This window comes from Odontomachus brunneus, unplaced genomic scaffold (assembly GCF_010583005.1).
Source record: "Odontomachus brunneus isolate Ranch 3 - 2012 unplaced genomic scaffold, Obru_v1 Obru_scaffold_033, whole genome shotgun sequence".
Lineage (NCBI taxonomy): Eukaryota > Metazoa > Arthropoda > Insecta > Hymenoptera > Formicidae > Odontomachus > Odontomachus brunneus.
The window spans coordinates 1888163-1914920 of NW_022639483.1; the positions used below are offsets into that span (position 1 = coordinate 1888163).

The 26758-nt window shown below is 43.1% G+C and overlaps 3 protein-coding genes across 3 annotated transcripts in view; 1 reads left to right on the forward strand and 2 right to left on the reverse strand.

Moving 5' to 3' along the window:
- LOC116843573 (protein NDNF) overlaps positions 1-6404 on the forward strand; it is a 12734-nt gene extending 6330 nt beyond the window's left edge. Inside the window, exons 2-7 of the mRNA XM_032814041.1 lie at positions 657-787; positions 1402-1714; positions 2482-2725; positions 3241-3474; positions 3719-3874; positions 4691-6404. Coding sequence (XP_032669932.1) covers positions 657-787; positions 1402-1714; positions 2482-2725; positions 3241-3474; positions 3719-3874; positions 4691-5059 — 1447 coding nt within the window. The 3' untranslated portion in view covers positions 5060-6404. The remainder of the gene's footprint in view (positions 1-656; positions 788-1401; positions 1715-2481; positions 2726-3240; positions 3475-3718; positions 3875-4690) is intronic.
- Positions 6405-6652: 248 nt separating this feature from the next.
- LOC116843574 (SET domain-containing protein SmydA-8-like) lies at positions 6653-11407 on the reverse strand. Its single transcript, XM_032814042.1, has 5 exons — positions 11092-11407; positions 9622-10072; positions 8590-8967; positions 7662-7997; positions 6653-7003 (listed from the first exon to the last, which is right to left on the reverse strand). Exons 2-5 carry the CDS (start codon positions 10053-10055, stop codon positions 6691-6693), a joined length of 1461 nt encoding a protein of 486 aa, XP_032669933.1. The 5' UTR covers positions 10056-10072; positions 11092-11407; the 3' UTR covers positions 6653-6690.
- Positions 11408-11627: 220 nt separating this feature from the next.
- On the reverse strand, positions 11628-26558 carry LOC116843570 (calpain-D-like). Its single transcript, XM_032814037.1, has 11 exons — positions 25683-26558; positions 24589-24950; positions 23047-24413; positions 22692-22931; positions 22202-22594; positions 21819-22120; positions 21469-21505; positions 21065-21390; positions 20643-20985; positions 20356-20534; positions 11628-20286 (listed from the first exon to the last, which is right to left on the reverse strand). The coding sequence occupies exons 1-11, from the start codon at positions 26087-26089 to the stop codon at positions 20106-20108; spliced, it is 4137 nt and encodes a 1378-aa protein (XP_032669928.1). The 5' UTR covers positions 26090-26558; the 3' UTR covers positions 11628-20105.
- Positions 26559-26758: the final 200 nt, after the last annotated feature.

The window sequence follows — 26758 nt, forward strand, 5'->3', positions numbered from 1 at the left end:
TTATGTGAATATCAGAATGTTAGAAAAATCGCAATATAAAACCGAAACATTCGAACAGATTTGACGTCGCGTCGCACAACGGTCGTTGCTCGATGAAAAAGGTACTCGTCACAACAGAAAAAAAGACATTCTTGTTTAGAAAATATCTTGATTTTTGGCATGTTAATCTTCAAATGACATAGCGTTAAACAAAAATAAGTTACAAGAATATCTGCGTATGCATGTCTAATAACACTTTCACTACTCCAAATAACTACTCCGGTAGTAACTGAGTAAATATTTCCTAGTAAATATGTTATCAGCATCTCCGTCGAATAAATATTTCTTATTTCTGAAATATTCTTTTTGTCAGTATATGTTTTTAGTGAGATTTTCTATATTCCTCTTAGCAAGAGATATAGACCTTGTTGACAGTTTACTCTCTGTGTGTACACTATCAGAAATACATAGAAAAACTGAAAAGAATTTTTACATGAGAAAAGACTACAATATGTATTCTCTCTGTGTAGTGAGAATGTCGTTGAACGCACGAGGAGTGCGGCTTCGTCGCCAAGAACTCTTTCATTTTCGCCAGAGTTGCGTGCGCGCGACGTTTGCATACGTTCGACGTGCCGTGAACACCAATATCAAACTGGATGCAGATGAAATTTTTGCAGGTTCTATTACCTGAGCCCACGAGAAGGCCCGCCTCTCACGTTACTCGTTAGCCCGTGCAGCGGTCCGATCTCATGGACGGTCAGTTACGTGGAGCCGCCCGAAAACGATCAGGAAGCGGAAGGAATAAAGTGTACGTGAAATCCTGCTCGCTTTCTTAATGGCCACCGGCTATAAGTTCAGGCAAACGGTTCGCCGGCATTTTATCGTTTCGTTTAGTATTAGCGACTCGCGTAAATATTTAGCGAGGCGGTGAGGGACTCTTCTATTGGCCAATCTCCCTTCCCGTTGATTTATAATCGTAAGAACCGTTCGAGAGCGTCGGTGTAAATATTCAATTCCCAGTACAGTCTCGATTTTATGCGAACGCGCTATATTCGTACGTCGCTCATCTTATCGATAGCGCGGTCGAGACTCTCCAAGTGCTAAAGTCGACGTTGGCGTCGTGTTATTCTGTGAAAACTCACATCGCGATCTCTTCTTTCCTTTTTTTTCTTTTTTTTCGTTTCTCTTTCCTTTTCTCTTACGATCTCTCCTTGCTTCTCCTTTCTGACCTTTTTTTACGGAAGACACGCGCTTTCGGTATTACGGAAAGACTACGTCCGAGGGGGGAGCGCAATATACTTAATAGAGTACTGTTCGTAATCACCTCGTACACGATGAGCCTGAAATAATCGGGTACTCGTGTAATCCCGCCGCGTCGCTACGAGAGCTGGTCGAATGATTCCGAATCAATTTGCCACGTAGCGCAAACGCGGTGGCCCGTGAAGACCCTGAAGCCAGGTTCACCTCTCTTCATGTACGAGGGCGCGGACGACCAAAATTTCACGATACCAAAGACGCGGGCCGGTCTTTACTGGTTCGAGATCAAGTCCGTGGAGTCGGCGGGCAACGACGACTCGACGAGCCGCTCGCCCGGCACCGTGCTCCTGTACGCGACGTCCAGCGCCTTGGATCACGTATCGGGCATTTACACCAACGAGAAGGAGCATCGGCATCGTTCGCTGAGATTTCAGCAGCGACGAAGTAAGCGCCGACTGACGGTGTCCTGGAACAAAAGGTACCACATCGCTCCCTGCGATTTTCTGCGCTCTTTCTCTCATTTCCTCCTCCTTTCTTCGCACGCGGAAAATGCAGGGTGCATTCGTTAAAAAGAAAAAAAATTAGTCCATTTTTTAACGTTACTTGTCTCAAATGTTTTATAAGTTTATTTATCAAATCTGTCATAAGTTCATCATATAAACATCCAATTGATTCTAGATGTATTTCGAATCCAAATGAGTTTAGCATTTCAATCAAGAATATTGAATTAAAATTTGTGATTAGTATATTTGAGACATCGAGATGACAGCCATTACTTAAAAGAAGGCAAGTGAACCGAGCAAACGCTTTTCTTAACAGTAGAGTAATATATCTTTCTGTGTGTGTTTCTTTCCCTGCAAACTTTTTCCCGATGAAAATTCGAGCGACAGGGCTCGTAATCTCGATACGGATTCCAATATTTCACGAGGTGTGCTGCGCGCGTAATGAGTAGCTGCTTCGAATTGGCGCGACTTCGTTGGCAAGGAGGATAAAAGTTTCCATAGACATCCGAATGCCAAGAATTTAATTAGCAAGAACGAAAGCGGGAGTACAAGTCCAAGTGTTGGCGTCGAGTGTCGCGTAATTATCTCGGGGCAGTGGGCGAGATGGCCCGCGTATCGACATCTTTCCTCTTCTTCTTCCCGACGCACTTTGCCGCCGTTCGACGAATTAGCGAAGATTCTCCGCGCTCTCCGGGGGCGGCCGTGGCTGCGTTTTCCAGACATAACGTCTTTGTTTTTCCAGCCATGTAGATCCTCATCTGTCCAGCTACTGTTTAGTCGTGACGTCGGGCACGCAGCCGCAGCCGTCGACGCTCTGCGCCGCTCACAACGTTCTCAAGACACACCCGCATACGACGAGAACCGGCTCCTCCTCGAAGGAGCACCATCATCGGGGCGTCCCGGAAGGACTGCACTGCGTGCGGCAGACCAAGCTGACGCTCCACAGAATGCGATACGACACTACGTACAACTTCACTCTATACGTGGTCGGTGCCGCTCGTCAAACTTTAAGGGTCGATTTTTCAATAGTTGTTGAAGCTTAGATATTCAAGTTTGAACTCTGCTCAAACACATCAGACGTATTGTTAGAACGGAGCCTTAAACTGTAGTCTCTAAGTTCAACGCTAGAATTGCCGACGATTAACGACCTATTTCTGTCAGAGCTGTCAGATTCTTGAAGAAATCGACGTAAAGAGAAAGAAAGATATTTATCCTGTCTTTTCAGTTGCATGTAACATTAATCAGAAGCAGATAATGCATTATAAATTTGAGTGGTTTTCACAAAAAATCGCAAAAAAAAAACGAATCATCCTGATAGTTCCCTTGGTAGTTCTAGTGTTTGAACTACTTATTGACAAATCAGCCCTAAATCGCTTGCTCACTCATTCGTTATCTCGTTCGCGGGTCAACGACGGGAACGCAAATGAAAAGAAAAAAAAAATACGCGCACCCGTCGAGAGTCTCGTGAATCGATGAAAACGTCGTAACGCTCATCCGACAGGTGAATACGCGGAACAACGTTTCCAATCGAGTCGCCACCGACACCATCAGGTTCAAGAAGCCGGAACTGACGTTGCGAACTGGTCGTTACATCACGGCTAATCTACGGAAGACGGACGGTTTCGTGAACTTCCGCTATCGACCGCCGGATAACACCTCGAGCATCTTTCACATACTTCCCTGCGGCGGCGGCATCGTGAAGGCGAAATTAAGTGCTCAAGGAGCATTATTACGGGTAAACATCGTTGACACGTTGACGGAAGTGATCGCGAGAGATCGGGGCAATTTTAACTTCATCAATCGAATCAATCTGCATGAGATTTGGCAAATCAATTGGTCAATTAATCGATAATTGCCACGCTCAGTGGCGGTCGGTTATGCTCCGCGCATAAGCGGGCTGCCGCCGAGTGTGATTAAATGTCCGAGTGTTATTCATGATCGCGTCGATACGCATGTAAGCGTGTAACTATGTCGTGTAGGAGAAAGAAGTGGTGGGATATGCCTCATTACGTGTACCTCCTCTGCCTCCCGGTAAGACGTACACGTTACGTATATCGACCACACCGCAGGAGCTGGTCCGAGTATCCACCATAAAAGTGCTGGCCACGCAGGAGTCATCCACCATTTATCCGCAAGTACGTTGAACTAGAAGAATTTATTTTTCCTACTTAGAGTTTTTACTTTCCTTTCAACTCTCGACGATTTTTACACGCTAGACTGCTATATAGCGTCATGTGCGCTGGTTCATTATCTTTTTTTTGTTACTTACTTTTCTATTACTGTTTTAAGTGTATTAAGTGTTTTTCGTGTATACATATGTTACGGGAGCTTTAAAGGCAGAAATTCTGGTAATTTTTCGAAAAGGCTGACTTTACACATATCCTGCGACACATATTTAGATTGAAAGACTCAGAAGTCTTTTCTCATATACTGTGAAAAGAAAAATATCCGAAAAAAAAGAATACTTATTCGGTGGGTACTAATATTATATTTATTAAAAAAAAACTAATACATATTTTTATACTGAATATATTCTTTTTCGAATGAGGGAAATATATTTCTTTAGACTTTAAACTGCAGCTTTTTATGAAAAATTAATTGTTTATTCTATTTATGAATGAATTTAGACTCAAGCAAATATGTTATTATTAGCCACCGAATAAATGTTTTATTTTTTAGATATTTTCTCTCAAAATGCAGAATACACGTTTCATTATCAAATTTGAATATTTCTAAAACTTTTCTGCTCATATCAACTTTTCAGTGTGTGGAAAGGGCTTTTGAATCGATCTAATATATACCGCGCGTGTTGTATATTTTACATACAAATTTACAAAAATATACAAGACTCACGACTGCGTGACGAAATCATCATCAGATCGATTCGTGTCGGATTAACCAATTCGACGGGAAATTAGGTAGAATGTTTTCTTCCCTTCTTTTTAACTTAGATACCAACAAAAAACCCACCGCGGGAGTACCGATCTCTACGGACTTGTCATGAGGTAACGATAGGAGTAGAGCCGGCTGGCGCCGCCAAGTACTGCATCCTGGTGAAGGAGCTACGGAGCTCCTCGTCCTTGGCGAGTGTCACGACCGTTCCGGATCAGTGCGGGCTTCATCGGCGCAGACGGTCCGAGTACACGTTCGAGGTCTGTGAGGAGAAGCGAAGCCCACCGAAAGACCGGGCGCTGCCGTTCAAGCTGACAAGGCTGCAGCCCGGTAAGGCTTACCTGCTGCAGATCACAGCGCAGCTGAAGGGTCAATCCTTGTCCTACCCGCTGCTAGGTGTGCGCACACGACGTTCCTGTGACACATGATCCACATGATTCCTATTGAGCGAACTGCAGCAACAGCGACTCGACGATAATCTGCACCGTTAGTGGCTTCTTAAAGAAATCCCTTCCAAACTGTTATGATTCAAAGATAATTTATGACACGAAGATATATATATATATATATATATATATATATATATATATATCCATGATGTCCGTGAAATTTTGCCATCTTCGCGTGAGGACATTTCGACGCGAATCGAATACACAGATTATTCATTTGGAGATTGACGCAAGAAGTCGAGTTTCGTAAGTTCGTCGAAGTGAGTACACTGAGAGAAAAAATATTTAAGGAATAAAAAATATTCAGTGAGTACTAACATGTTATATCAATATAAAATATTTTTCAAATATGAAAATCATACATTTTTTTTTAAACAGCTGTTCATGAAAACAATTGTTCGTTCTATTTAAGTAAAAGAGAATTTTTGAAAATTTATTATTCTCTATTTAGAGAAAGAATTTAGATTTTTAAATGCATATCTTGTCCAGGGGGTCAATCATGAATTTTTTTCTCTAACGTAAACTCGTGAAAAGTGAACATTTCTATATGCTTTTACATTAGAACATTTTCACTTTTCACGAGTTCACGCTAGAGGAAAAGATTTATGATTGACCAACGGAGTGTCCACTGAACAGATATTCTTTTCTTTTTTTTTATAAATATTCTTTCTCTCGGTGACATCGAGCGACGTGATATCAGGTACAAATTCGTTATATTTCAAAATTTCGCCTCGCTTGTGAGGTAAGTACAAAGATCGAGCGCGATATTTAAAGTGGGTCTTGTGGATCGTTCTATCTTGCTGCCCAAGAGATCGAAGTAGAAGAGTAGTATTTGTAGCAGGAGACGATTGTGGAGAACTGTTACCGGATTCGGGGATTACGTTCAGTCGCATTTCGAGGCACAGTCTAGTCTAGATTTTACGACAACGTACAATCGGCGTCCGCGGTGGGCGCGGGACGACCCGTACATCGATATATATTTTGCTATTTGTGTAATGTACATGTACATTCTTATATATATATATACGATACGTCTTTTTTATCTTGAATAAGTACACCGAGTATTTTTGCAACTTACACGACGAGTTTGTAATAAGCGTGGATGTGAGCCACACTTGAAATCGCGAGAACTAATGAAGAAATCGATCTAGATAGATAAGTAAGCACTTGTTCACGCACGTACGGCGTGCAAACGTCAAAGCACGCTTGACGCATTCGTAATAAAAGTAAGAATCGTCCCTCTGGCGTATACACACATACACACACACACACACAAGCCTCACTTCTCTTCCTTTAATAACCCGAATAAAAATATATACCAGAATTAATTTCAGTTATAATAAGGTTGATAATCAAACATGTGTCGCTTGATAGTTCCGCAAAAGCTGATTACCAAACATTTGGATATCCGAGATTAGAATTATTAATTTCCAATTAATAGTTCGAGATTGTCAAAGTTGATTAAATTAATCGCTGCTGAGAAAAGTTCCATTCGAAATTGATAAAAAAGTAATGAAACACCCACCTTGTATAACATATTATCTGTATGACGAATAACGAAAGCGGAGGTAGCCTGGCTGTAGCCATCTCTCGTTATCATTAGTTAAAATCTAATAGCTGAGTTCTAGTTTGATGAGTCTTAGGAGCTTTTCGCCGGGCGAATTCGGAGGTTCCGATTTCAGCAAGGACACTGCTTTCGACAGATGGACTAGTCTATCCTCTCCAGGACAGGTCGCAAGTTCTCGTAGAGTGACTGCCGTGTAAAGCGCCAAACGCGCACCGTACGGGTCCAAGCGAGTTACCGTGTCCATGATGCGTTTACACAAATCCAACTTCCGAGGGTCGCTCGGCGGTAGCAGCTGTATCAGCGAGTGGCTCGCGGCCACGCAGTGTTGATGACAGGGATGTAGAAGCACCATCAACCTAATTCATTAATTGTTGCTTGAGAGTCAATGCATTCTTCAGATTTCTCGAGATCTTATTGGAAACAAGTGAAAATTCGCTCGAAGCAGTCGAAGTACTGTCACTCAAAATCTCAAGAGTGAATATTTAGAACTTAAACACTCCTCAGGAATGAATTCATTAAAACCTGAAGAGAATGATCTAAATTTTAATTAACTTCTCTGCTAATTATGGGATCATATATCTCCTGAACATTGATTTACAGTAATGTTTGTTATATTTTTATCAATAACTTTTGAATAAAAAAAAGTTGTACGTATCTACACATACGTCGGTATTCTGGGAAGAGGTTAAAACAAATTCTTAATTTATATCAATAATGTTTCAATTAATTAGACTGAATATTTGATGGAATACATCAGATTCATTATTCAATTTCGAATTGTTTATATATATATATATATATATATATATATATATATTTATATTTAATTATATTTACCCGACGATTCAGAGTAAAGAATTCACTCTACATGATTGTCGACAGTCTCTCAAATTTGAGTGACTCTTACTGTCGAGCTGTCACTTTAGCTTCGGAGTAGAATTTTACTCGAAGAAATTTGGAGATCCAAGAAATAATCGTAGAAGATCAAGAAGAAGGTATACAAGTATATTTTACCGTGACAAGAGATCAGAAAGAATACTTGGAGTCGCCTTCCTCATGACTTCTGTGACTTCTTCGTCTAGTCTGTCTGTCAACTCCGCGACTTCCGTGGATGTTACCGTTCCAGGGCACGCATTGCAGGACCAATCGGTGTTAGGATTCAAAGGATCATTCGCTAACATATAGCCGTTTTTACAGGGGCACTTTAAACTGCCCAAGTACGTGTTCAATTCCGTCGGATCGGCACAGCGTTTACATTGACAGGTAAAGTATTTCGTGGCGAGGAGGTGCTCTTGTCTGGCTCGCGTAGACCAAAGCGCGTGCGTGTACATGGTGCTCAAATGCTCTCCTCTGAAAAAAAAATAAGAAACTTTTCGCAAAAATATGAGGAGGTAGAAGATGAACTTTACAAAAATAAAGGAAAGGAAATTAAAAAAAGGAACGGTTCTAATGATATCCAATCATAATATAAGTAGTAATAAAGAAAATCTCAAACAAGTAAGAGCCAAGAACGCTTATCTTGAAGCGTAATATTAAATCAATATTTCGTCATTATACATATATAAATAAATATTAATACATTGAAATAAAATCAACTTAAACGACAAGGTGGAGAGAGAGTCAACAATAATTCCACTCGATATGTATTTTATATATACTCGATATGTATTTTTCTGCAGTCTATTGGAACTTTGTGATATGTTTGCACCAAAGTCAAATTCTACACTGAAACAATACAATTTTTATATAATAAGAGAATGTTTTTTGTCAAGTTGCTATTTATTTATCCTAATGCAAATTTTAATATGCAGAAGACAAGAAATCAATTAAAAAAATTTTGGAGTCATATTCTTGATCTCACCTTGTTTCCACAATTTTACCTTGTCGTTTAAGCCTGGAGGGAGGGCCATTTTCAATTGAAATTACAAAAATATAAATATACTTCTTAATGAACGTAATCGCGTTCACCGTGATGCGCGGCCTGCCTTTGTCGTCGAGGTGGAAACTGTGCCGCGTGTTTGGCATGCAAGAGTGCTCCAGGAGGCACATGTTCTCGTAGATCGCGACCGAGCCCTCCGGCGGCATAGTCTCCAGCGCGTTCACGTCGATCAGACCGCAAATTCTTGGCAAGACACTCTTACAATCGGGCGCCATTGTCACGATCGGGCCGAGATGCTGACTTATGTTCAACACCTCCTCGTGCGCCTCTGTGCCGGGTCCTCGCAAGTCCTCGTGACTTTGCAGATTGGTCAAGGATGTCCAGCGTTTCGATTTGGTGCGCCATAGTATCAGCATACGGATCACCAGCAGCACGTCGCATCTGCGGACACAGGCTCGCGATGTTTACGGCGAACGTGTGTGAAGGCGAAGAAAAAAAATACCCATAACTTTAGGAGTATTTAACTCATTAAAGACCATAATTAGTTCACAAACAAGTTTCTAGCTCTAGAATCAGTCTGTTTATCTCCTGGAGGGATGTCAGGTTAGTATTAGAACTATTTCTACCAAACTGGGCATTAGAGATGCTGAAAACATAAAAATAAAGTTCTATATTAATAAATTAATCGTCTATTTAATGAATCCATAAATAATATGTCTAAAAAGGACTTCATTAACATACTGAGAAAAAATACTTAAAAATTTATTTGTGGGATATAAAGTTTATTTCTGTGAATAAGTTTCAAGTATTTTTTCCTCAATCTTAGAGACGTCCGAAAGATATTCCACTTGTTTTAGACTTCTTTAGGATATCTCTGGGACGTATTTGAGACATTTGTGTTGCTTGGGAAACGCCCAATAAATAAAATACTGCTCGTTAACGGATTAACATTTCGAGCATTGAAAATTGCATGGCCGATCGCACTAAAATAAATTCCGGTTTAAAATAAATTCCTTTCTACATGTTTCTCGCTAATTAAGCCCCGAAGTCGATAAAAATTGTTAAGTCACGTCGGGGATTAATGCGCCAAGGTACCTGGGAATGATTCTAGCGCACGCAAGAAGAGCGCACTCCGACTGGTGTCTCTTTTTGTCGGTAAGGCCCTCGCAATCAGGCCTGCACACCGGCCAGCGGCACTTGCTGCATCTCATGTCAATCTCGAGGCATTGTTTGCCGCAGCCGACGCAAAGCCGCTGGTTCAGTGCGTGAATCGAGGGGCCCCAGACCAAAGGCACCTCCGAGAGGATCACATCTCCAGGAGTCAGGTCCCGGGTAGCCAGTAGGTGCTGTCCAAGCTGGGGATCTCTGCGGATCTCCCAGGCGCAGCACATGGGTTTGTGACGCAACCAATCCCGCGACTGATGGGACTTGTCGCAGTAGAACTCGCGTCTGCAGTTGCCGCACTTCAACGTGGCCTCCTTACCGCATACCGGACATACGCCATGACTTAGTGTAACAGCAGTCTCCATGGCCGATTGAATAATTCCTGAGATTAGTGACGAGAGTTATTTAACCCGCCAACTCCAATTGTAAGGAATTATTTCGTTTTAAATAGCAAAGCGCGGAAGACTCGAACCGCTTGCACAATGGAACTCGAGAAAATGTCTCAGTCTGTGCGAAACTTCTTTCACTGAGGACTTCATTAACATACTGAGAAAAAATACTTAAAAATTTATTTGTGGGATATAAAGTTTATTTCTGTGAATAAGTTTCAAATATTTTTTCCTCAATACACCTTAATTTTCGTTGATTGTTCAAAATCTCCTAAAACTTAATAAATTACTAAAGGTACGGTAAATTAAGCATGTATTCCTCTTTTTTAAAAAAGACTAAAAGTGTATATAATTTAAACATACATTGAGAAAGAAATATCTAAAAAATGAAAAATATTTATTTCAGTAAATAATAATAACATATTTACTTAAATTTAAATTCTTTCATTAAGCAATTGCTTTCATGGAAATCTAAAGTTTCAAGAAAATATATTTTCTCATTTGAAAAATTATATATTACATTTTATATTATTACAAGTAAATATGTTATTATATATAGTGCCCACCATATATATATATATATTTCTTAAATATATTTTTTGTCAGTGCATACTCAAAAGTTTCAAGCATTCTGTGATTTCGCGATAAAACTAAGTTGTTTTTTCTTAGATATAATTATTTTATTAAACACACACATAACAAAAATATTATAAGGTACTCCAAACTTTTTAGCAATAGTATATATCTTTTATCTTGCTTCATTGAGGTTCTTCATTAGTCATATATTAGAATGAAATTTTTCAGATGCAATTAATTATACTTTATATGTAACTTGATACTTTATATGCACTTAATAAGGCTTTACATAACACTACAAGATGCACTTAATATAATTTTATATAACATTATAAGATGCACTTAATATGACTTCATATGCACTTATTAAGACGAGGCGATATCGTAGTATCGGTCACTGGTCGCAGCATACTGAAGTACATGTTGAAATACTTACGCTGCTCTCACTCGGGAGTTAATGAACCTTGGGCAATGTAAGGCGCTTGCATGCGCGATTCGGAATTACACGTTATTAGATTTCTTCAATTTCCGGAGGTGGAATCGCGTTTGTCACGAAAACATCATACACCGACTGCTAACTTTATCACACTGAACTGGTGCCTGTGCTAGCGCGGTGGTCGCGTTTAATTATAGACCGAACGACCGCATATACACGCTACTATTTCCGTACAGCGTAGGGAATTGAGATTTTTCTATGGATTGCATGTAAATCGGATGTAGCAATGTATTCGACATGTATTTACGCCCCGTATCTAAATCCATCTGAATATAAAGCGACCTCGTCGCTAATTATGGACTACAGAATGATTTTAAGTTGGAATCGCGCGATGCACGATTTCATGCCTTCTTATATGCATGCTGAGCGACAAGGCTCCTGGGTGCTCGCTCAGGATTGATGACGTCAGGAACGAGAGGGAACGCATGCCCAAGATTCTTAACGCGGAATCGCAGGTGAGAAGAACGGACACAGTCTAGATAATATTTCGGTTTATTATTAAACGTGCCTACATGATACAAATCAGGGGACAACACAATTTCATTATCACTTTATGACGTAGTAAATATGTATGTTTTATTTTTCCCTTCTCTCTTTTGCGTGTACGTGTGTGATGAGACTCTCTAATAATTATACACCTTACCTACAGGAGGAGATGGGATTAATTTAACGATGTTCATCAGATTCGGTACACAGACTATCACAAAGTTGATTGCTGGTTCGGGTTCGTACATGGGTGTTTCTAAAATGATCACAGCCGCGAGCTGAACGACATAAAAGTAACGTGCTCCAAAAGCAAGTCCCCCTTTTCCCGTTTCAATTTGCTAATTATCCGATTCTTTACAATTCTTTAGAGACCGTTTCCTCGGAAACGTCGTCGATAATCCACAAATACGTGTGAAAAAACGTGATTTTTAACATTACGCCGCGCTATCTTCAACCTTCCGCACCTGATCCCGCTCTGTTCTCGCTTATACGTTTCGCTCGAACATCGATTTTAATTTCCGCCACAAGGATCGATACGTCGGAACTGGAAGAGTCAGTATTCATCGTGTTCGAAGTCGAGACAAGCGACACGTCTGGATAATAAACTCGTCTCTCCCTTCCCAATATAGAATATCATACAATTTGCGAATGTTGTAATATAATTCGAATATTATATATAATTATCAATTATATCATAATTTTTCACATAATTATAATATAATTATATTATAATTACATATATATATATATATATATATATATATATATATATACATATAAATTTGACATTTTTACACAGCGTTTATTCCTCAGAACCTCCGATCTGGATGTCTCACACCGGTGATTCTGCTGTGTCGCGTGTGAAATTCAATTTTGTAGATTTTTGACGTCCCCTCTCAACATCGCTCGCGACACTGCTCGTTCCGATTCCGAGGTATCGACTATCGGAAACACGGATACGCGGTAGACGCTTGTATGCAATTTAGAATGCACCCGGTACGTAGCATCATTTATGAAGTACGAGTCGCTCAATGACCATGAGAATGACACCATTGTTCTTTTTTTTTCCTTTTTCTTTACACCTTATTATACAAATACAACGAAACACCGTTAATTCTTATATTTCTTCTCCGCGTGGCATTGAGAACACGCGTGTGCACGTGCACAAATGTGTGCGCACACGTGTCCTCCGTACGCACACGTGTATCCCTAGGTACTCCACGTTGCGACGCGAGCGCGAGCGCGTCCGCAAATAATCGGCCGGTTCTCGCCGATCGGCGGCGATTAGCGAGAGGGGGTGCCGGGACGAACTCGGTGGAACGATCATTCGCGCGCAGGAACGCGCGCGAATCATGTCCAGGTGAGCTGATATTGTTCTAAATCGGGGTTTTCCGTGTGCCACCGCCGAACCCGGACGAATATCTGCGACTCGCGCGTCGCCGCCGACGTCGTCGTCGTATGTGTATGTGTGTCGATCGTCGGTATATCGCTCTAACTCTCTCTGCGCTATGCATATATATATAATATATATATTTTTTTTATATATAATTATATGTAGAATGCATTACGAACTCGCCGCGCGGCTTGCAGCCGCGCGTGACGGAGACACCGAAGCACATGCAAAACAACTCAAATGTAACGCAACGGTGCACGACTCCTCTCTCTGGCTTTCTCCCTCTCTCTCTTTCTTTTCTTGCTTTTTCTCTTTCTCTCACTCTCTCTCTCTCTCTTTCTCGCTTCTTCTCCTTCTTTCCCATAAATAGAATAAATTATTCCTCTCTATTTACAAATAGTACTTCCTCCAGGATGTTTGTGTTTACGTAGGCCCGTATTCTCGCCGCGCGTTTAGCGTTAGCGTCGCTTACGGCGCCGGAGAAGACACTCCTCAAGCGTGCCGAACTTTATTTTTGCCTCGAGTACCGCTTATATGCTCCTCACAACGCGGAGAGAGAGAGAGGAATGTCGAATGATGAAGAAACCGCGGTTTCGATTAAGCCGATTATGCAAATCGGGCCTGGAGAATTGCGACCGCGATTGTGACCTTTAGATCTTTCACTCGCCAAGTGAAGACGAGTCGGCGCGGCGCTAAACGCACGGTGAGCTCTAAATGTACGTTAATCTAAACGCACGGTTGTCCCTAAATGCACATCTCTCGTCCGCCTCGAGCTCGCGCGGGTCTCTGGCGGCGATCGTTCGACAGAACGGCGACGATCGAGCTCTTCTCCGTCGTATCAAAATATATCAAAATCACGCAACCGCGCCAATCGACGTCGCTCTCTCCTTTGTTCCCCGAGGGTGAAGCTGAAATGGTAGAGATCTGGCGTAGCGAGTCCCATCACACTGCGCACTTATTTCTCGCGAGTTGCTTTCCACAAGATAAGAGTCGCTTTCGAGCCGAAGCAAGGCTCCGTGTCCAATTGTCGTGGTCGAGAGCGACGCAACGATCGTCGTCACGGCAGATCGCCGTGAGAGCTTCGATTTTGCCGGAGAGCTTTTCCAAGGAGACGTCGCGCGAAATCGTGCGCCGAGGTCGCACGACATTTCCCGGCCTCGTGTCTCACAACAGCCACGGAGCGACGTCGATTGTCGCGCTTCCGGCGCGTTGATATTTGGTCTGTTCTTTGCAGCTGAACTGGTTGCACCAGCTTGAAACTAGTCCTCCTCTCTCTTTATATATATATATATATATATATATATATATATATATATATACTTTACACCAAGTCACACAGCTACGTGCCTCTTTCCTTTTAAGTAACGAAAGTGTGTACTAGTTCAGCTGCAAGGAACACCTATTATTACATCGATTCGCTATGTGCGTGTGTGTTCTCACGTGTGTGTTTAGTAAAAATACGCGCGTGTACCAAGCCGCACCCGTTAGATAAACGAATTGTTCGTCGCCGTCTCGACGAGCAGAGCGCCGGCGAGTCCGCGGTCTCCGCGGGCCGCTGAACGGGAACGCCTTGACGCCTTTTAGCCTCGGTGATTATGCAATATGTAAAATAGATTATTTGTTTGTTTATTCTTTGTGGAGAAACGCCTTATACGTTACATTATGACATGCGAATGTACGGTCATCGTCGGGGCTCGCCGTTCGTCCGTACCGTCCGTCTTCTGCTTCTTCACGCGAGCTGCACAGGACTCCAATGATGCCTTCCATTTCCGGCTAAAGGTATTTTGACTCGGACGCATCGCACCTACATATTTTTGTATCATGACACTATTGTTTTTGAGAAAAATCGGTAACTCACACACAGAAAAAAATCTACTGCTAAGAAAAGTGATCACTCGGTTTACTTTTCTACATTTCAATAATAATGTTCATTTTCAACAAAGACTATTTTCTTCATAATAATCTTAAAATATACTTGCGGCGAATTTTAGAAAAGTTTATTACTACTCGAAAGAAAACTTTATTCTCTTTACAAAAATATCATAAAACTTAATCGAAGAGAAAGTTGATTCGGCTCTATGTGGTAAGCAAGCCAATTTTTGTTTCAATTTAATATTAAATTAATTAGAATAATTAAATTTACTAAGATTCCCAGAATATATTTTGAACAAATTTGATGTGCTTACAATGAATTCTGATACATCTGCGGGTATGTAAACTTATAAACCTGAAACAAGTGACATTTACACGAATGTAGCATATATTTTTCCGTGTGCGGTCAAATGCAACAGTAATAATACATATTACATTCACCTTGTATATTACCTTGCATTCACCTTGTATATTACCGTTGCATTTGATATGACAAAGTTGCTGATTCTTTTCGAAAGCGACAGTTATGATAGACAAAATATGCAGATACGATGCGCCCAAGCTAAAACAGCCTAACCGGAAATGGAAGGCATTATTGGCGTCCTGTGTACAGCTCGCTACGACTCCGTCGTATGGCACTGGATTATTATTTAGCGTTTCCGCGATCCCTCTCCCCGTAACGCCGCCGCCGCCGCCGCCGCGTAAAACGCAATCTCACGCTCGCGTGTTGTGTGGTAGAAAAAATGAGAATCAATCTTGCCCGCCCGCTCCGCGCCACTTTACGCACGACAGCGTGATTTTCTAGCCTTCGGTACCTTATTGCGTGTGTTTAAGAATGTGCGCGCATGATCTCATACAACGAGAGCTGTACGCTTCGAGAGTGGCGAGAGACGGGACGAGACTTCCGTCTTCTTGGGATCTCGATCCTTCGCGCGTTTCGCCTCGAATTAATTCGCTCCGGTCTCCCGTCGATGAACAGATCGACTTTGCGCGCCGACGCGACCCCCTCCGTCCGGGAAATCCTCGTGAAGCGCACAACTCCGACGGTGAATCCGTGTCTTTATATTTACGAAACTATTATCCTTTGTAAACGAAGGCCACTCAATACAGAACCTACTGCAAATATTAAGTAGTTTACTCGTAAAGAATAAATTCCTTCGATGACTCAGCGAATCAAACGACGTTACGCGCGCGCGCGCGCATGGTCGGTCAAGTCCCGAAAATTCGGCCGGCCGGTGCGCGAAACGCCGTTCGAGTCGCAAGCCATCGCGCGGGAATCCGAATCTCTCGTTCGTAAACGTTCACTGAACTTTTGAGCGCATCACTGTTAAGACTGATTATCTGGACGTATTTCCGTCAATACGCGCATCACGGATTGTTGAAAACGGACATTTCCTCGAGACTATGTTCCTCGTGTTGTAATCCTTAAAAACTAGTCACTAGCGCTTAGGCCCTGCTAAGACAAATTCGGCCTGCTGTTTTGAGATCGACGAAGGGGGGAGGGAGGGGGAGGGAGGAATGAGAGTTGTTCCGCTTGCGCTGTGCGTCCGTTCGCGGGGGAACAATCTCACGAGTGGAAAATCGCAACTCGCAATATTACGAAAACAAGAGAGAAAGGAAATGAGATTCTCGAATATAATCTGCACTGTCGCCGTGACGGAAACTTAGGATACGCGCAAGTAGTGTGTGTCGATGCGAATATCAGTCTCTACTAATCGTTCAACTCGAGAAGAGCGAATGAGATTACAAAGCGTACAAATTCCGACGCTGACGGCTATTTCAACATAAAACTCACGCGATTATATTCCCGTGTGTACACTCGTTTGCACGACAGTTCGCATTTCTATTATTCCTTTATCAAGATTGCTTTCCAAAACATCCTTTTTTTCTTGAGGAAACAAAAATTTTCCAAGAAATCTTTATCGTTCATGTTACATATACTATAGATTTTCAGTAAAATTTTCCTCAAAAAGGACGTTTTAAGATACAATACAAATTAAGATGTAAGAAAGGGTCACTGTTTACACAGTGTATTGCTATTCCACCTTCGTCGTAATTGATTGCTGGAGCTGCGCGAAATGGTACTCATTCTTAAACCCGATTTCTGAAATCGTTACATCGATTTCGAAGTCGGATATTTGATGTAATGATTATTTGTATCAAGTCCAGAAACTGGAGTTAGAACCATAGACATAGTAAGAATAAATCGAGCGTGTGCTCCACTTGGAGTGAAGAACAGGTAGATCAGATAGAAAAGGATAAAAAGCAGGTGCCGTATAGCATTCTCTCTAACTAGGAAAGAGTGAGAGAGAAAGATACAAGTACCTATCATCCGTCTCCTTTTTACCTGATCTTCAGATTTCGTCTCATGCTTGGTTCATTCTTACTATAGTCAGAATAGAGTCTCCATTTCCACGGCCCTACCAATGTAAACCTGTGAACAGTGACTCGCAATCGCGATTTGATGCGTTCCTAATTTCATCAGAAGAAACGTGTGCAAACCGCTGTGTAATTGAGTATACATTGCGTCCCAAAACGTTTTGAACACTTCTTTTTAGATGTAGTTTGAAATGCAGTCAATGACCCAATGACAGAATTTCTGGGAAAAACAAGTTCTTATATTGGACCATTGACTGCGTCCTGAACTGCACGTGAGTAAAAGTGTTCAAACCTGGTGTACAAAGGCCGGCGTAATATATAGTCCCAACACTTACATTATTAGAGATATTACGACTTTCAATCATACCTTGTGTGAATACGATTGAAAATCATATTATGTCCTGAGACATGTACATACACTAGTGGTGTCAATTCCCAAGATCTTTCGAGTATTACTCGGTTATCCGAGTTCCAGATGTTACTTAACCGCCAAGTTTCCTAACAAATAACGAACAAATGTATTGCAGATTCAAAACTGCTTAATATCTCGAATAATATCAGTGAGTTTGAGCACCCAGGTTATAATGACAGCACTGATGTATGCCGGTCTGTACTACATCACTCGGACGAAACAAGCGAATTTTTTGTAGTAAATCGTAAAATGGGTAATTTTGTACTATTGAGTGAAACAGCGTTTTTTTTTTCACACAACGCTCGCAGTCGGTCAAACAGAGAATTTTTTTCGACAAACTTTTCCGGTTTGACTCAAAGCATCATCGACTGATCACAGCATCGCGTATTGTCGCATCACCACATTCAATGTATATAGAGAGCTTCAGACAATTTTCTTTTGATTCGATGTAATCGCTACTGCCAGACACGCGATCGCGCGCGATCGTCTCGACATTGTCTGAAAACATGGAATATGGCAGTTTGACATTAGAGCCAAAACATCAGATCTTTCCGTTTCAAAAGGGTGAATCAGGCGCTCACCGATTTACGCAATACATTGAAAACATATTGCAATATACACTTGCATATATCGAGCTTGAAAAATGTCCGGAGATGAAAACTGTTAAAAATCAGTATGATACATAATTTGTGTTCGATTCTCTTGATTTAAACACCACCTGCGATCGGTATAACTGAGCACCCGTACGGATCGCACAGTGGATCGTACTTATATTTTAATATTATGTACTTCAAATATTTAAATATATTCTCGTCTCAACAAAATATTTGCATTTGAAGATTTGATTAAACGTCTATGTAACGTGTCGTTTCACTCGCTCACCACAAGTGTGTTCTTTAAAAAATTAACGATGTGCCGATGTCAATTTCTTTACCAAACGCAAGAGATCAGATTCGCGGACGCGTCCTCTATGCGAATAAACGGACATATTACTCTCTCCGATGGTACAGCTACGATATTGGCTGGATGTATATAAACGAGAGATAATACGTTAATATGTGTATATATATATATATATATATATATATATATATATATATATATATATATATATATATATATATATGTTTTCTCTCTTAAAGAGCACATGAACACAGAATTAAAGAGTCTAACCCGCTGACTGCCATGCTTGCGCATGTATTTCGTAACGTACCGACCAAAGGCAAACGAGAACGTAATCAGTGCGCGAGAAATGTCGTCGACGATTCCGATTCTGCCCCCGACTAACACAAGCAACTTTGTAACAGAAGCAAAAGTAGGCTATATACATTGCATAGAATGGCAGTGAACGCGTCGAGATATTTTAAAACTTTCAAGAGAGATCTTTGGTTCTGTAGCCGCGCGCTACGTCCATTATTTTTTTTTCTTTTTTAGCACAAGCTCTCCATCCAGTTGCAAGATGGGAACAACAAAGTCTAGATAAGTTAAACGTCCTATGCCACTACGGTCGATACATGAGAACCCTCGTGCGTAAGGATCCAGCCTGTTTTTTCTTTTCTTTTTTTGTCGTTTATCGTGCACATGTTAAATGGAGAACTAAGAACTCGAGTTCCCTCACACACACAAATGTGGGTTTCAAAATGCGGCCTTACGTGTACAGCAATAAGAGATCGGCGTGTAAACGTCGGTTAAACTGGAAATGTCCCGATCCGCAATCGTACTACACTCTAAGCAATTCCAAAAACAATGTGTACGGTGTTCACACACATCCTTAGTGTCTCCTAATGGTTTCTCATTTTACATTATATTATTGTGTAATCTTTAGGTTTTGTCATTTCTTACGATGCTTAAATGTTAAGTTGAGAAAATAATTTTTTTTGTTTATATAACAAGCAAAATGTTCAACTTGTTTCTTCATAAATATTCAATTTTCCATAAGTCTTCTTTACGGCTCAATGGTTCCAGCAGAAACACTTAATTTGCACGTTTCATTTTACTCTTTTCTCTCTTTCTCTCTCTCTTTCTTTTTTTTTTTTTGTTTGTCCATTCCCTCGTTAGCGCAAAGTGCGTGACGTACTGTCTACTCGAAAGAAGATATCTTTATCATTAATCACTGGGTCCAGAACCATTGTACATTAATTGTTACTTATTGTATTACGTCCAATGCTGAGCATGTTGCAACGCTAAGAGCATCCGTGGAATATTATCAGCTAGAAAGCACAAAGAGTATCCTAATGTCGCGGGAACGTCTTACTGTACTCTGAAATCTTTCTAGCTTGCTTTGGTTTTCTTTTCAGTCAATTTCTCGAACGTCGCATGTACAAGAATCGTTTCTGATTTACGATCGACAGCACTTTCCCCGAGCGGTGTCCAGAATTTCGATCTGATTATCGCTACATCATGTTCTTAGTTTCACGTTATCAAGCGAGGACTGTGCAAACCTTCCACCTGAGTATCGATTTGGGGACAATGTTGTGTATCAGGCGGCCCCCAATCGTGCAGGTTTCCACTGTTAGCTAGTCTGTGCGTGAGTCGATGTGCTATAGAGAAACCTCCGCTACCTTCCAACTGCGTTAGAACTATGATGACTTGTCTGGAAATGTGAGAAACGACGTAAGGTGGAGACGCGCGTCGAGCGAAACGAGGTGAGACGATGTCTTACCTGTGAAGGGGTGGAACACTATCGGCAGTTCTGAGTTGTCCTCTCGTGGACACGACGTTATAGCTTTCATGGCAGTCGCATTTTACGTGAATCCACTTATTCACGTGACGATTTTCGACCATTACCACTAAACCGGCCCATCCTTTGGTTAGATAATAAGCAGTCATACCTTCTCTACCCTGTATGAAATATTTATGTATCAGCGTTCGAAGAGTTGAGGTATTTGTCCATTATTGTGCATAACTGCTTATTTTATGTATAATAATATATGTATTACAATTGCTTACTTCGTGCCGTTGTCCTTTGGCCAATGTTAGGCTAATAATAGCATCAGCCAGGACAAAAGCAGGCGGCGAGATCTGTTCTACTAGAAGCCTCTTCGAACTATGAATGGCGAGAACGTATTCCGGATAACTGGACGTATCTTCCATTCCAGTGTGCCAGTGATTGAAGGCTAGGCACACGACGATGTACAGATCCCTCTCCAACATCTTATGGCAACCAACGAAGCCGCGTACTTGCCGTTTACTGTGTTCCACTAGTCTACCGACTTCCGGGGCGGCCGGAGATCTCGTGCGAAAGACTACTACGCACAAGTCCAGTTGAGAACGTTGCGATTTTTCCGAGTTTCTGCGAAATTATTGTACACTCGTTAAAATCCGTGTCTTATAACATGTGCTCGTATTGTAGATTGATAATTGTTCTTTACCTTTGGCCCTCTTGGAACAGCGTAAATTCTGTTTCCGTGGGCTCTAATACTGTCAAAAGAACGCACGACAAGTGCCTAAGGGACGACAACGGAGGTAAAGTGCCGCGTAATCTCACTTCGCTCCAGCCAACCCTCGTCTTACAGATGTCAATGCAATCGAAATACTTTAGAACGTCGTCAAAAGATATCCAAAAGACACCGTCCGAAGCACCATGCGGCATAAGCATCTCTCGTAATTGCGGAGTCCATATAGGGCTATCGTCCGACCAGTCCCCTTTCCAACTGTAATGACCCCAAGGATTGCGTAGTCGCAACAGCCGTATTCCCTGTGCAATAAATATCTTTTTTTGTAGCAAGGAAATCAAGTGCGAATTTAGATTTATTTCGTCGTTCGCGAACCTTACCTGTACATCGCGCACATCGAGGACAGAATATGCATGCCTGGAAAAAACGTTTCGATCATCGATCAAACAAATTCACGGGTTATATAAGCGAAATTAGCATATTAGATCGGTGCAAAAGATCTGTCGTATTTGTCAAATGAAAACCGAATTATTCAATTCCGACAGATTAATAAATTTTACGAATAAAATGAACAGCATCGATTCGGTATTTTCTTAGATACCTAACGAGAACTTGCTGCGAGAATTTAGTAGAAAAATGACAAATCTTTTATACAAATCTAATCTAATCTAATCTAAGATATTTAATCTAAGAAACAAAGAGCAACTTTGTTTTCAAGTTGTTTGCGTACCTTGGCCTCAAACCTTTACGTTGATATTCCTCCTCGTCAACCTTCATATTACCACCTCCGCAGCTAGCACCCATTAGAAACATGGCCTGCCTCGAGGACAAAAGTTGTGCCCATATTAGGTCCCTGTCGAGTTCGTCTTCGCTTGGCAATGCTGAAGGTTGTAAAGGCACGCTCTCACACGGGGCACCAGTCAGTGTCGCTAGACCCTCTATAGCACGGCCGGATACTAAGGCTTCATAACAGCCGTGTATCTTAGCAACCGCTTTCTCGATCAACGGCACCCAGAGCTGTTTCCGTTTTGCCTTCGACATAAGATATGCACGTTACCAACGACTTCAGTGTCGTACAAATGGAAACACAACGGATCACTCGCGGATACATACCTGAGAGTACACTAAGTGGCCTCTCTTATCACAGGGTAGTAGATCATCAACGAGCACCGTCGTCCACTTGCCATCCTTACACAATCTGACTTGGTAAGCACCCTCGGGACATGTCTCCCTCATAACCAGAACTCTTCTCACGAGCTCGTCGCTCTCGGCCAGAACAGCCAGAGCCGACAGCAACCAACAATTTCCTAAGACACCTTGCGAGATATCAGAAGGTAAGGGTGTCCTAAAGACAGCCCAAGGCAGTTTAGAATCGACACTTGAGTCCACATTAATCTGATGCGGCCTTCTCCATTGGACGACGTGATTATCCTTCGTGTCCGCGGGATTATAATACAAGGATTTCGGAGCGGGTGGAAACGAATCGTCGACGAATGGCTCGTTTGTCTGTGAAATACACGTGTGAGAAGTGTTTAATTTCATCGACAGCTCTCTTAACGTATCCAGAGTCGCTTCGGATTATACTTTAGATTTGTGCTACTACCTCTTTGCAGTATCGCACGATACGCTCCCACTTTTCAAGCGCTTCTCTTTCCTCCAGCTGCCTGAGGTTTTCCATCACCACGCTTTCTTGCCGCTGTATTCTAAGGGTACTAGTGCCGGACTCGATCAGCCTGGATATCCCTCTGTCTCCAGATACTTGGGACAACGACTTCGAGCTTTGGCACATTTCGCAGATGGCATTCGTACTTTTGTTCTCGTACGTGCAGAGTTTACATTGCCACTGAACACACGAAAGAGAAAATCGTAAATATAACGAATTCGTAGTCTTAGAAAACAGTTATACGTTCGTATCAATGAGCCATTTCCGAGAATTTCGCGAGAAGAGAACTACTTACTTGAACGTGTGAAGAGTCCCTGGTCCTTGAGTGCCTCTTATCTCCCGCCGACGAGCCGTTTCTCCTCACGGAATTTCGATGCCTCGGGGTGACCGCTTTGGAATTCGCCGAGGTCGGGCAGAGTCTTGGGCTTGGACTCCGTTGACCCAGAGCTCGGTTGTCCTTCGGAACCTCCAGAAAGTCCGCTAATGTCTTACAGGCGTTGCAGTTCTGCGCCGACAGGGGATTCCTCAGTGTACACGAAGGACACACCCAGCTCTCGCCCTTTCGCAAGGTGGCATCCTCCAGGTGCATGATACTCTTGAGCTTCGAGCCGCAGCAAGCCTCGCACGTTGTTCTCGACGCGGCGTTCAGCAGAGTACACTTCTTGCACGTCCATACCGGCGACGGAGGGTCGATTTGATCGTCCAGATCGGACTCTGCTGTAGCCAACGTAGCCGATTTCGGTGGGATATATCGGACACTGTCACCCGCTACTACAATCGGGGATTGTGCATGTGTCGGATAGCTGCTGGTGTCCTTCGTGACGGTGATCAGGCTGGGCTGCGTCAACGACGGCGGCGATCTGGACGAGCCGCAGATGTCGCAACCGCCCGACCATAACGGATTGTATGCGTAAGAACACTTTCTGCAGGTCCACATGCGCTTGAGAGGACTCACGCTCGGTATCTCGCCCACCGGACTGGTCGCCTCGCTGTGCGCCTTCGTCGGTATTAGACCTAACTTACTGCTCTGTTTCTTTGGCAACGGCGGCGGTATATCAGGATCCGTGATCCCAATGTAGGAATACTTTGGTCTCGTGTTGAAGCCAATAGAATGCGGCGGCACTGCGGGCGGCTCCTCGTCATTCAGACTTCTACGATTGACAGTCTTCTTCTGTGTTACACCCGCGACTGAGTCAACGTCGGAAAAGGATCTCCGATAAGACAGAGGTCCCGCGGACGATAACGCGCGCGGTACCCAAGCCGGCACGCTGATAACCACTCCGCTGCAAGGCGCCGGACTTCTGGGCGCGTCACACGCCTCGCATTGTTCCAGACCGGGCGCATTGTCTAGCGTGCAGTTATCGCAGCTCCACAGGCCATCGTCTTGACGCGCTTCCGGCACCACCAGGCTCGTGGGTCTCTGGACAGCGTGTTCCGAAAGTTTTTGAACGACGGAGCCGTTTGATAGAGAACGACTGACTTTGGACTTGACTCGCTCATACATTGAGGGACTGTGCCGCTTTGGGGAACGTTGAGAGGTGTCAGTATTATCTGCGAACGGAAGCGTCGTGGACTCCATCGTTCCAATTGACGGTAAAATCCAGTCTTTGTGGTCCACTCTCTCGCGTTGGTTCCGACTTATACTCGTCAACTGTGCCATGCCTGGAATGTTTCGAGATAACATAATTCAGTGATTTGTACAAGATAGAAGAATAGATAAACATACAATCTATTATTTCATTTATCATATCTTTATCTATTAGATAAGTATACAAAAAATCTCTTAATCGCTTAAAAGATCTTAATCTCTACATTGTCTCTCAGAGATGAGACTTACCTGTATTATTAATTTTATCATCGTTACCAAAGCCACTTGTGCCAGCATCCGTATCTAAGACATTGGCCAAAAGTCCCGATGTGATTTTCAGGCGATTTTCCTTATGCAGATTAATTTTCTTACTTTTGCGCGCACCAATCTGTCTCCTGTCAGTTTGAGCTATCGACGAACTAGCATCACAAGCAGCGCAAATCAACGAGCTGCAGCAATTGTCCAGTAGACATCGAATACAAGTCCATTGTGTAACTAAAGAAGGTAGAGATGCGGCACGCTTCAACGGTTCTCTGTCAGATGAGATCCCACTCCAGGAGCCACGATGCGAATTCTTTCTGACATCAGTTGCAGACAGATACCTCTTAATACTGTAAATGTAACAAGATAGAATATAATACACATATAAGGCAACCTCAACTGGTGTTTATATTTTTTATATAACATCAGAATATTAAATTTAGGAGAGACCAGGTCAAGTTGGCCCATGTTGGCTATACATTTTGTTTAGGTATTGTGAGAACGACAGTGGGGAAGAATCACAAAATGTTCTTTTTAGAACACAGGAGAGATGCCTATGTATTAAAAGGAAATATTTTGTGATTTCTTTGCGTCTCTCGCACACCCTTTAAATGCATGAATAAAACATATGACATAACCCCTGGGCAAACCCTTGACCTGGTGTCTGTTATCATAAAATGTCAAATTCACATCTGAGAAGTTCAATTTTGTTTTATAAGCTTGTTTATCATGATACAAACACATTCGACAATATAATCACAAAATTTCCAACGAGGCACACTGAAGTAACTAAATGGCATATATTTCGCCAAGTCCAAGTCTACTCCAAAGGTACTCACATAAATTCAACACAAGAGAATCAATCACATTCTACAATAAAGTGAACAACAATACTACCAGACAATCGATGTGTACTCAGGCGCGACAAACAGGAGCACATTCCACAATCTTCCCGTTTCTCGCAACGTACACAAAACACACATGGTAAAAAGTCAAATAGAGAGAGAGAGAGAGAGAGAGAAAGACAGAGAGAGAAAGAGGGTTAGGGGATGATCGAAGGGGTAGGAAATCGCAACTCTCACCCGCGAGCAGCAGCACGTCGGGACTCGTTGCACTGGCCGGCAGCAGGAAACGACGTGGAGCCCGTGATCAGGTTGCGCGCCAATCTATTAGTCCTCGGCGGCGGCGTCGGCGGTGTCGATTCCCCGGAGGATCTCGGGTCCTCCACGTCGTCGTGCCTTTCCCTCGTCGGCTGTCGCTCGCTGGCCTCCGCGAGCGCGACCGCCGCTCCAACAGCAGCCTCTTGCCGCGGCGCGCTACCTCCGCTACGCTCCGCGCTGCTGGTCGCACGGTCGAGCCTGCCGTGGCTGGTCCTCTCGTCGCTCCTGAGCCGCGTCAGCCCGCACCTGGCGCATTTCGCGCTCTCCGTCGGGTTTATCAGAGCGCACTCCGAGCAATGCCACTGCAACACCGACGCGATCGAGCCCATTCTCCACGCGTAGTCATGGCTCCCCGCTGCGCCGCGCTATATCACCACTGTCGCGGACACGGGCACGGATACCACGACGACGACGACGGCGGCGGCGGCGGCGGCGACGACGACGACGGCGGCAGACAGCAACACGGAGCAGCGACCACGGAGACGCGGCGGCGACGGCGGCGTCGGTGTCGGCGCGCTCTCCCGACTTCGACTCACCTGTCCGAGAGAACTCCCACACGCGAATTTCCTCCTTTCTCCTGTCGCCCCGCCGCCGCACGTTGCACCGGGTAGAACGCGCTGCGACGCGACGACGCGGCCGCCGGCAGGCGGCGGTTAACGACGACGATCGGCGGTGCCGCGATGTACGCGTCCTTCACGTCGTCGTCGTCGCGAGGATGTCGCCGTCGTCGGTCGCGACGGGAGCCCGCCGTTCTTTGTCATATGTTCCGCGACGGCCATCTTTCCCGTCCGGTCCCTTCCCCTCGCCAGCTGCATCCTCACTAGTTGTGGCAGCTCGCAGGTGCGGCGCAAGTCGTTCGTCGCCATAAGCGAAAGCATCGACTACCCTCTGAAATTCATGTTACCCATTTTACTAAGTTACAGTAACAGCTCGTATGCTTGTCGAATAAAATCATAAACGAAATTACCTGATTTTGATGGATATTAGCCGTTTTTACG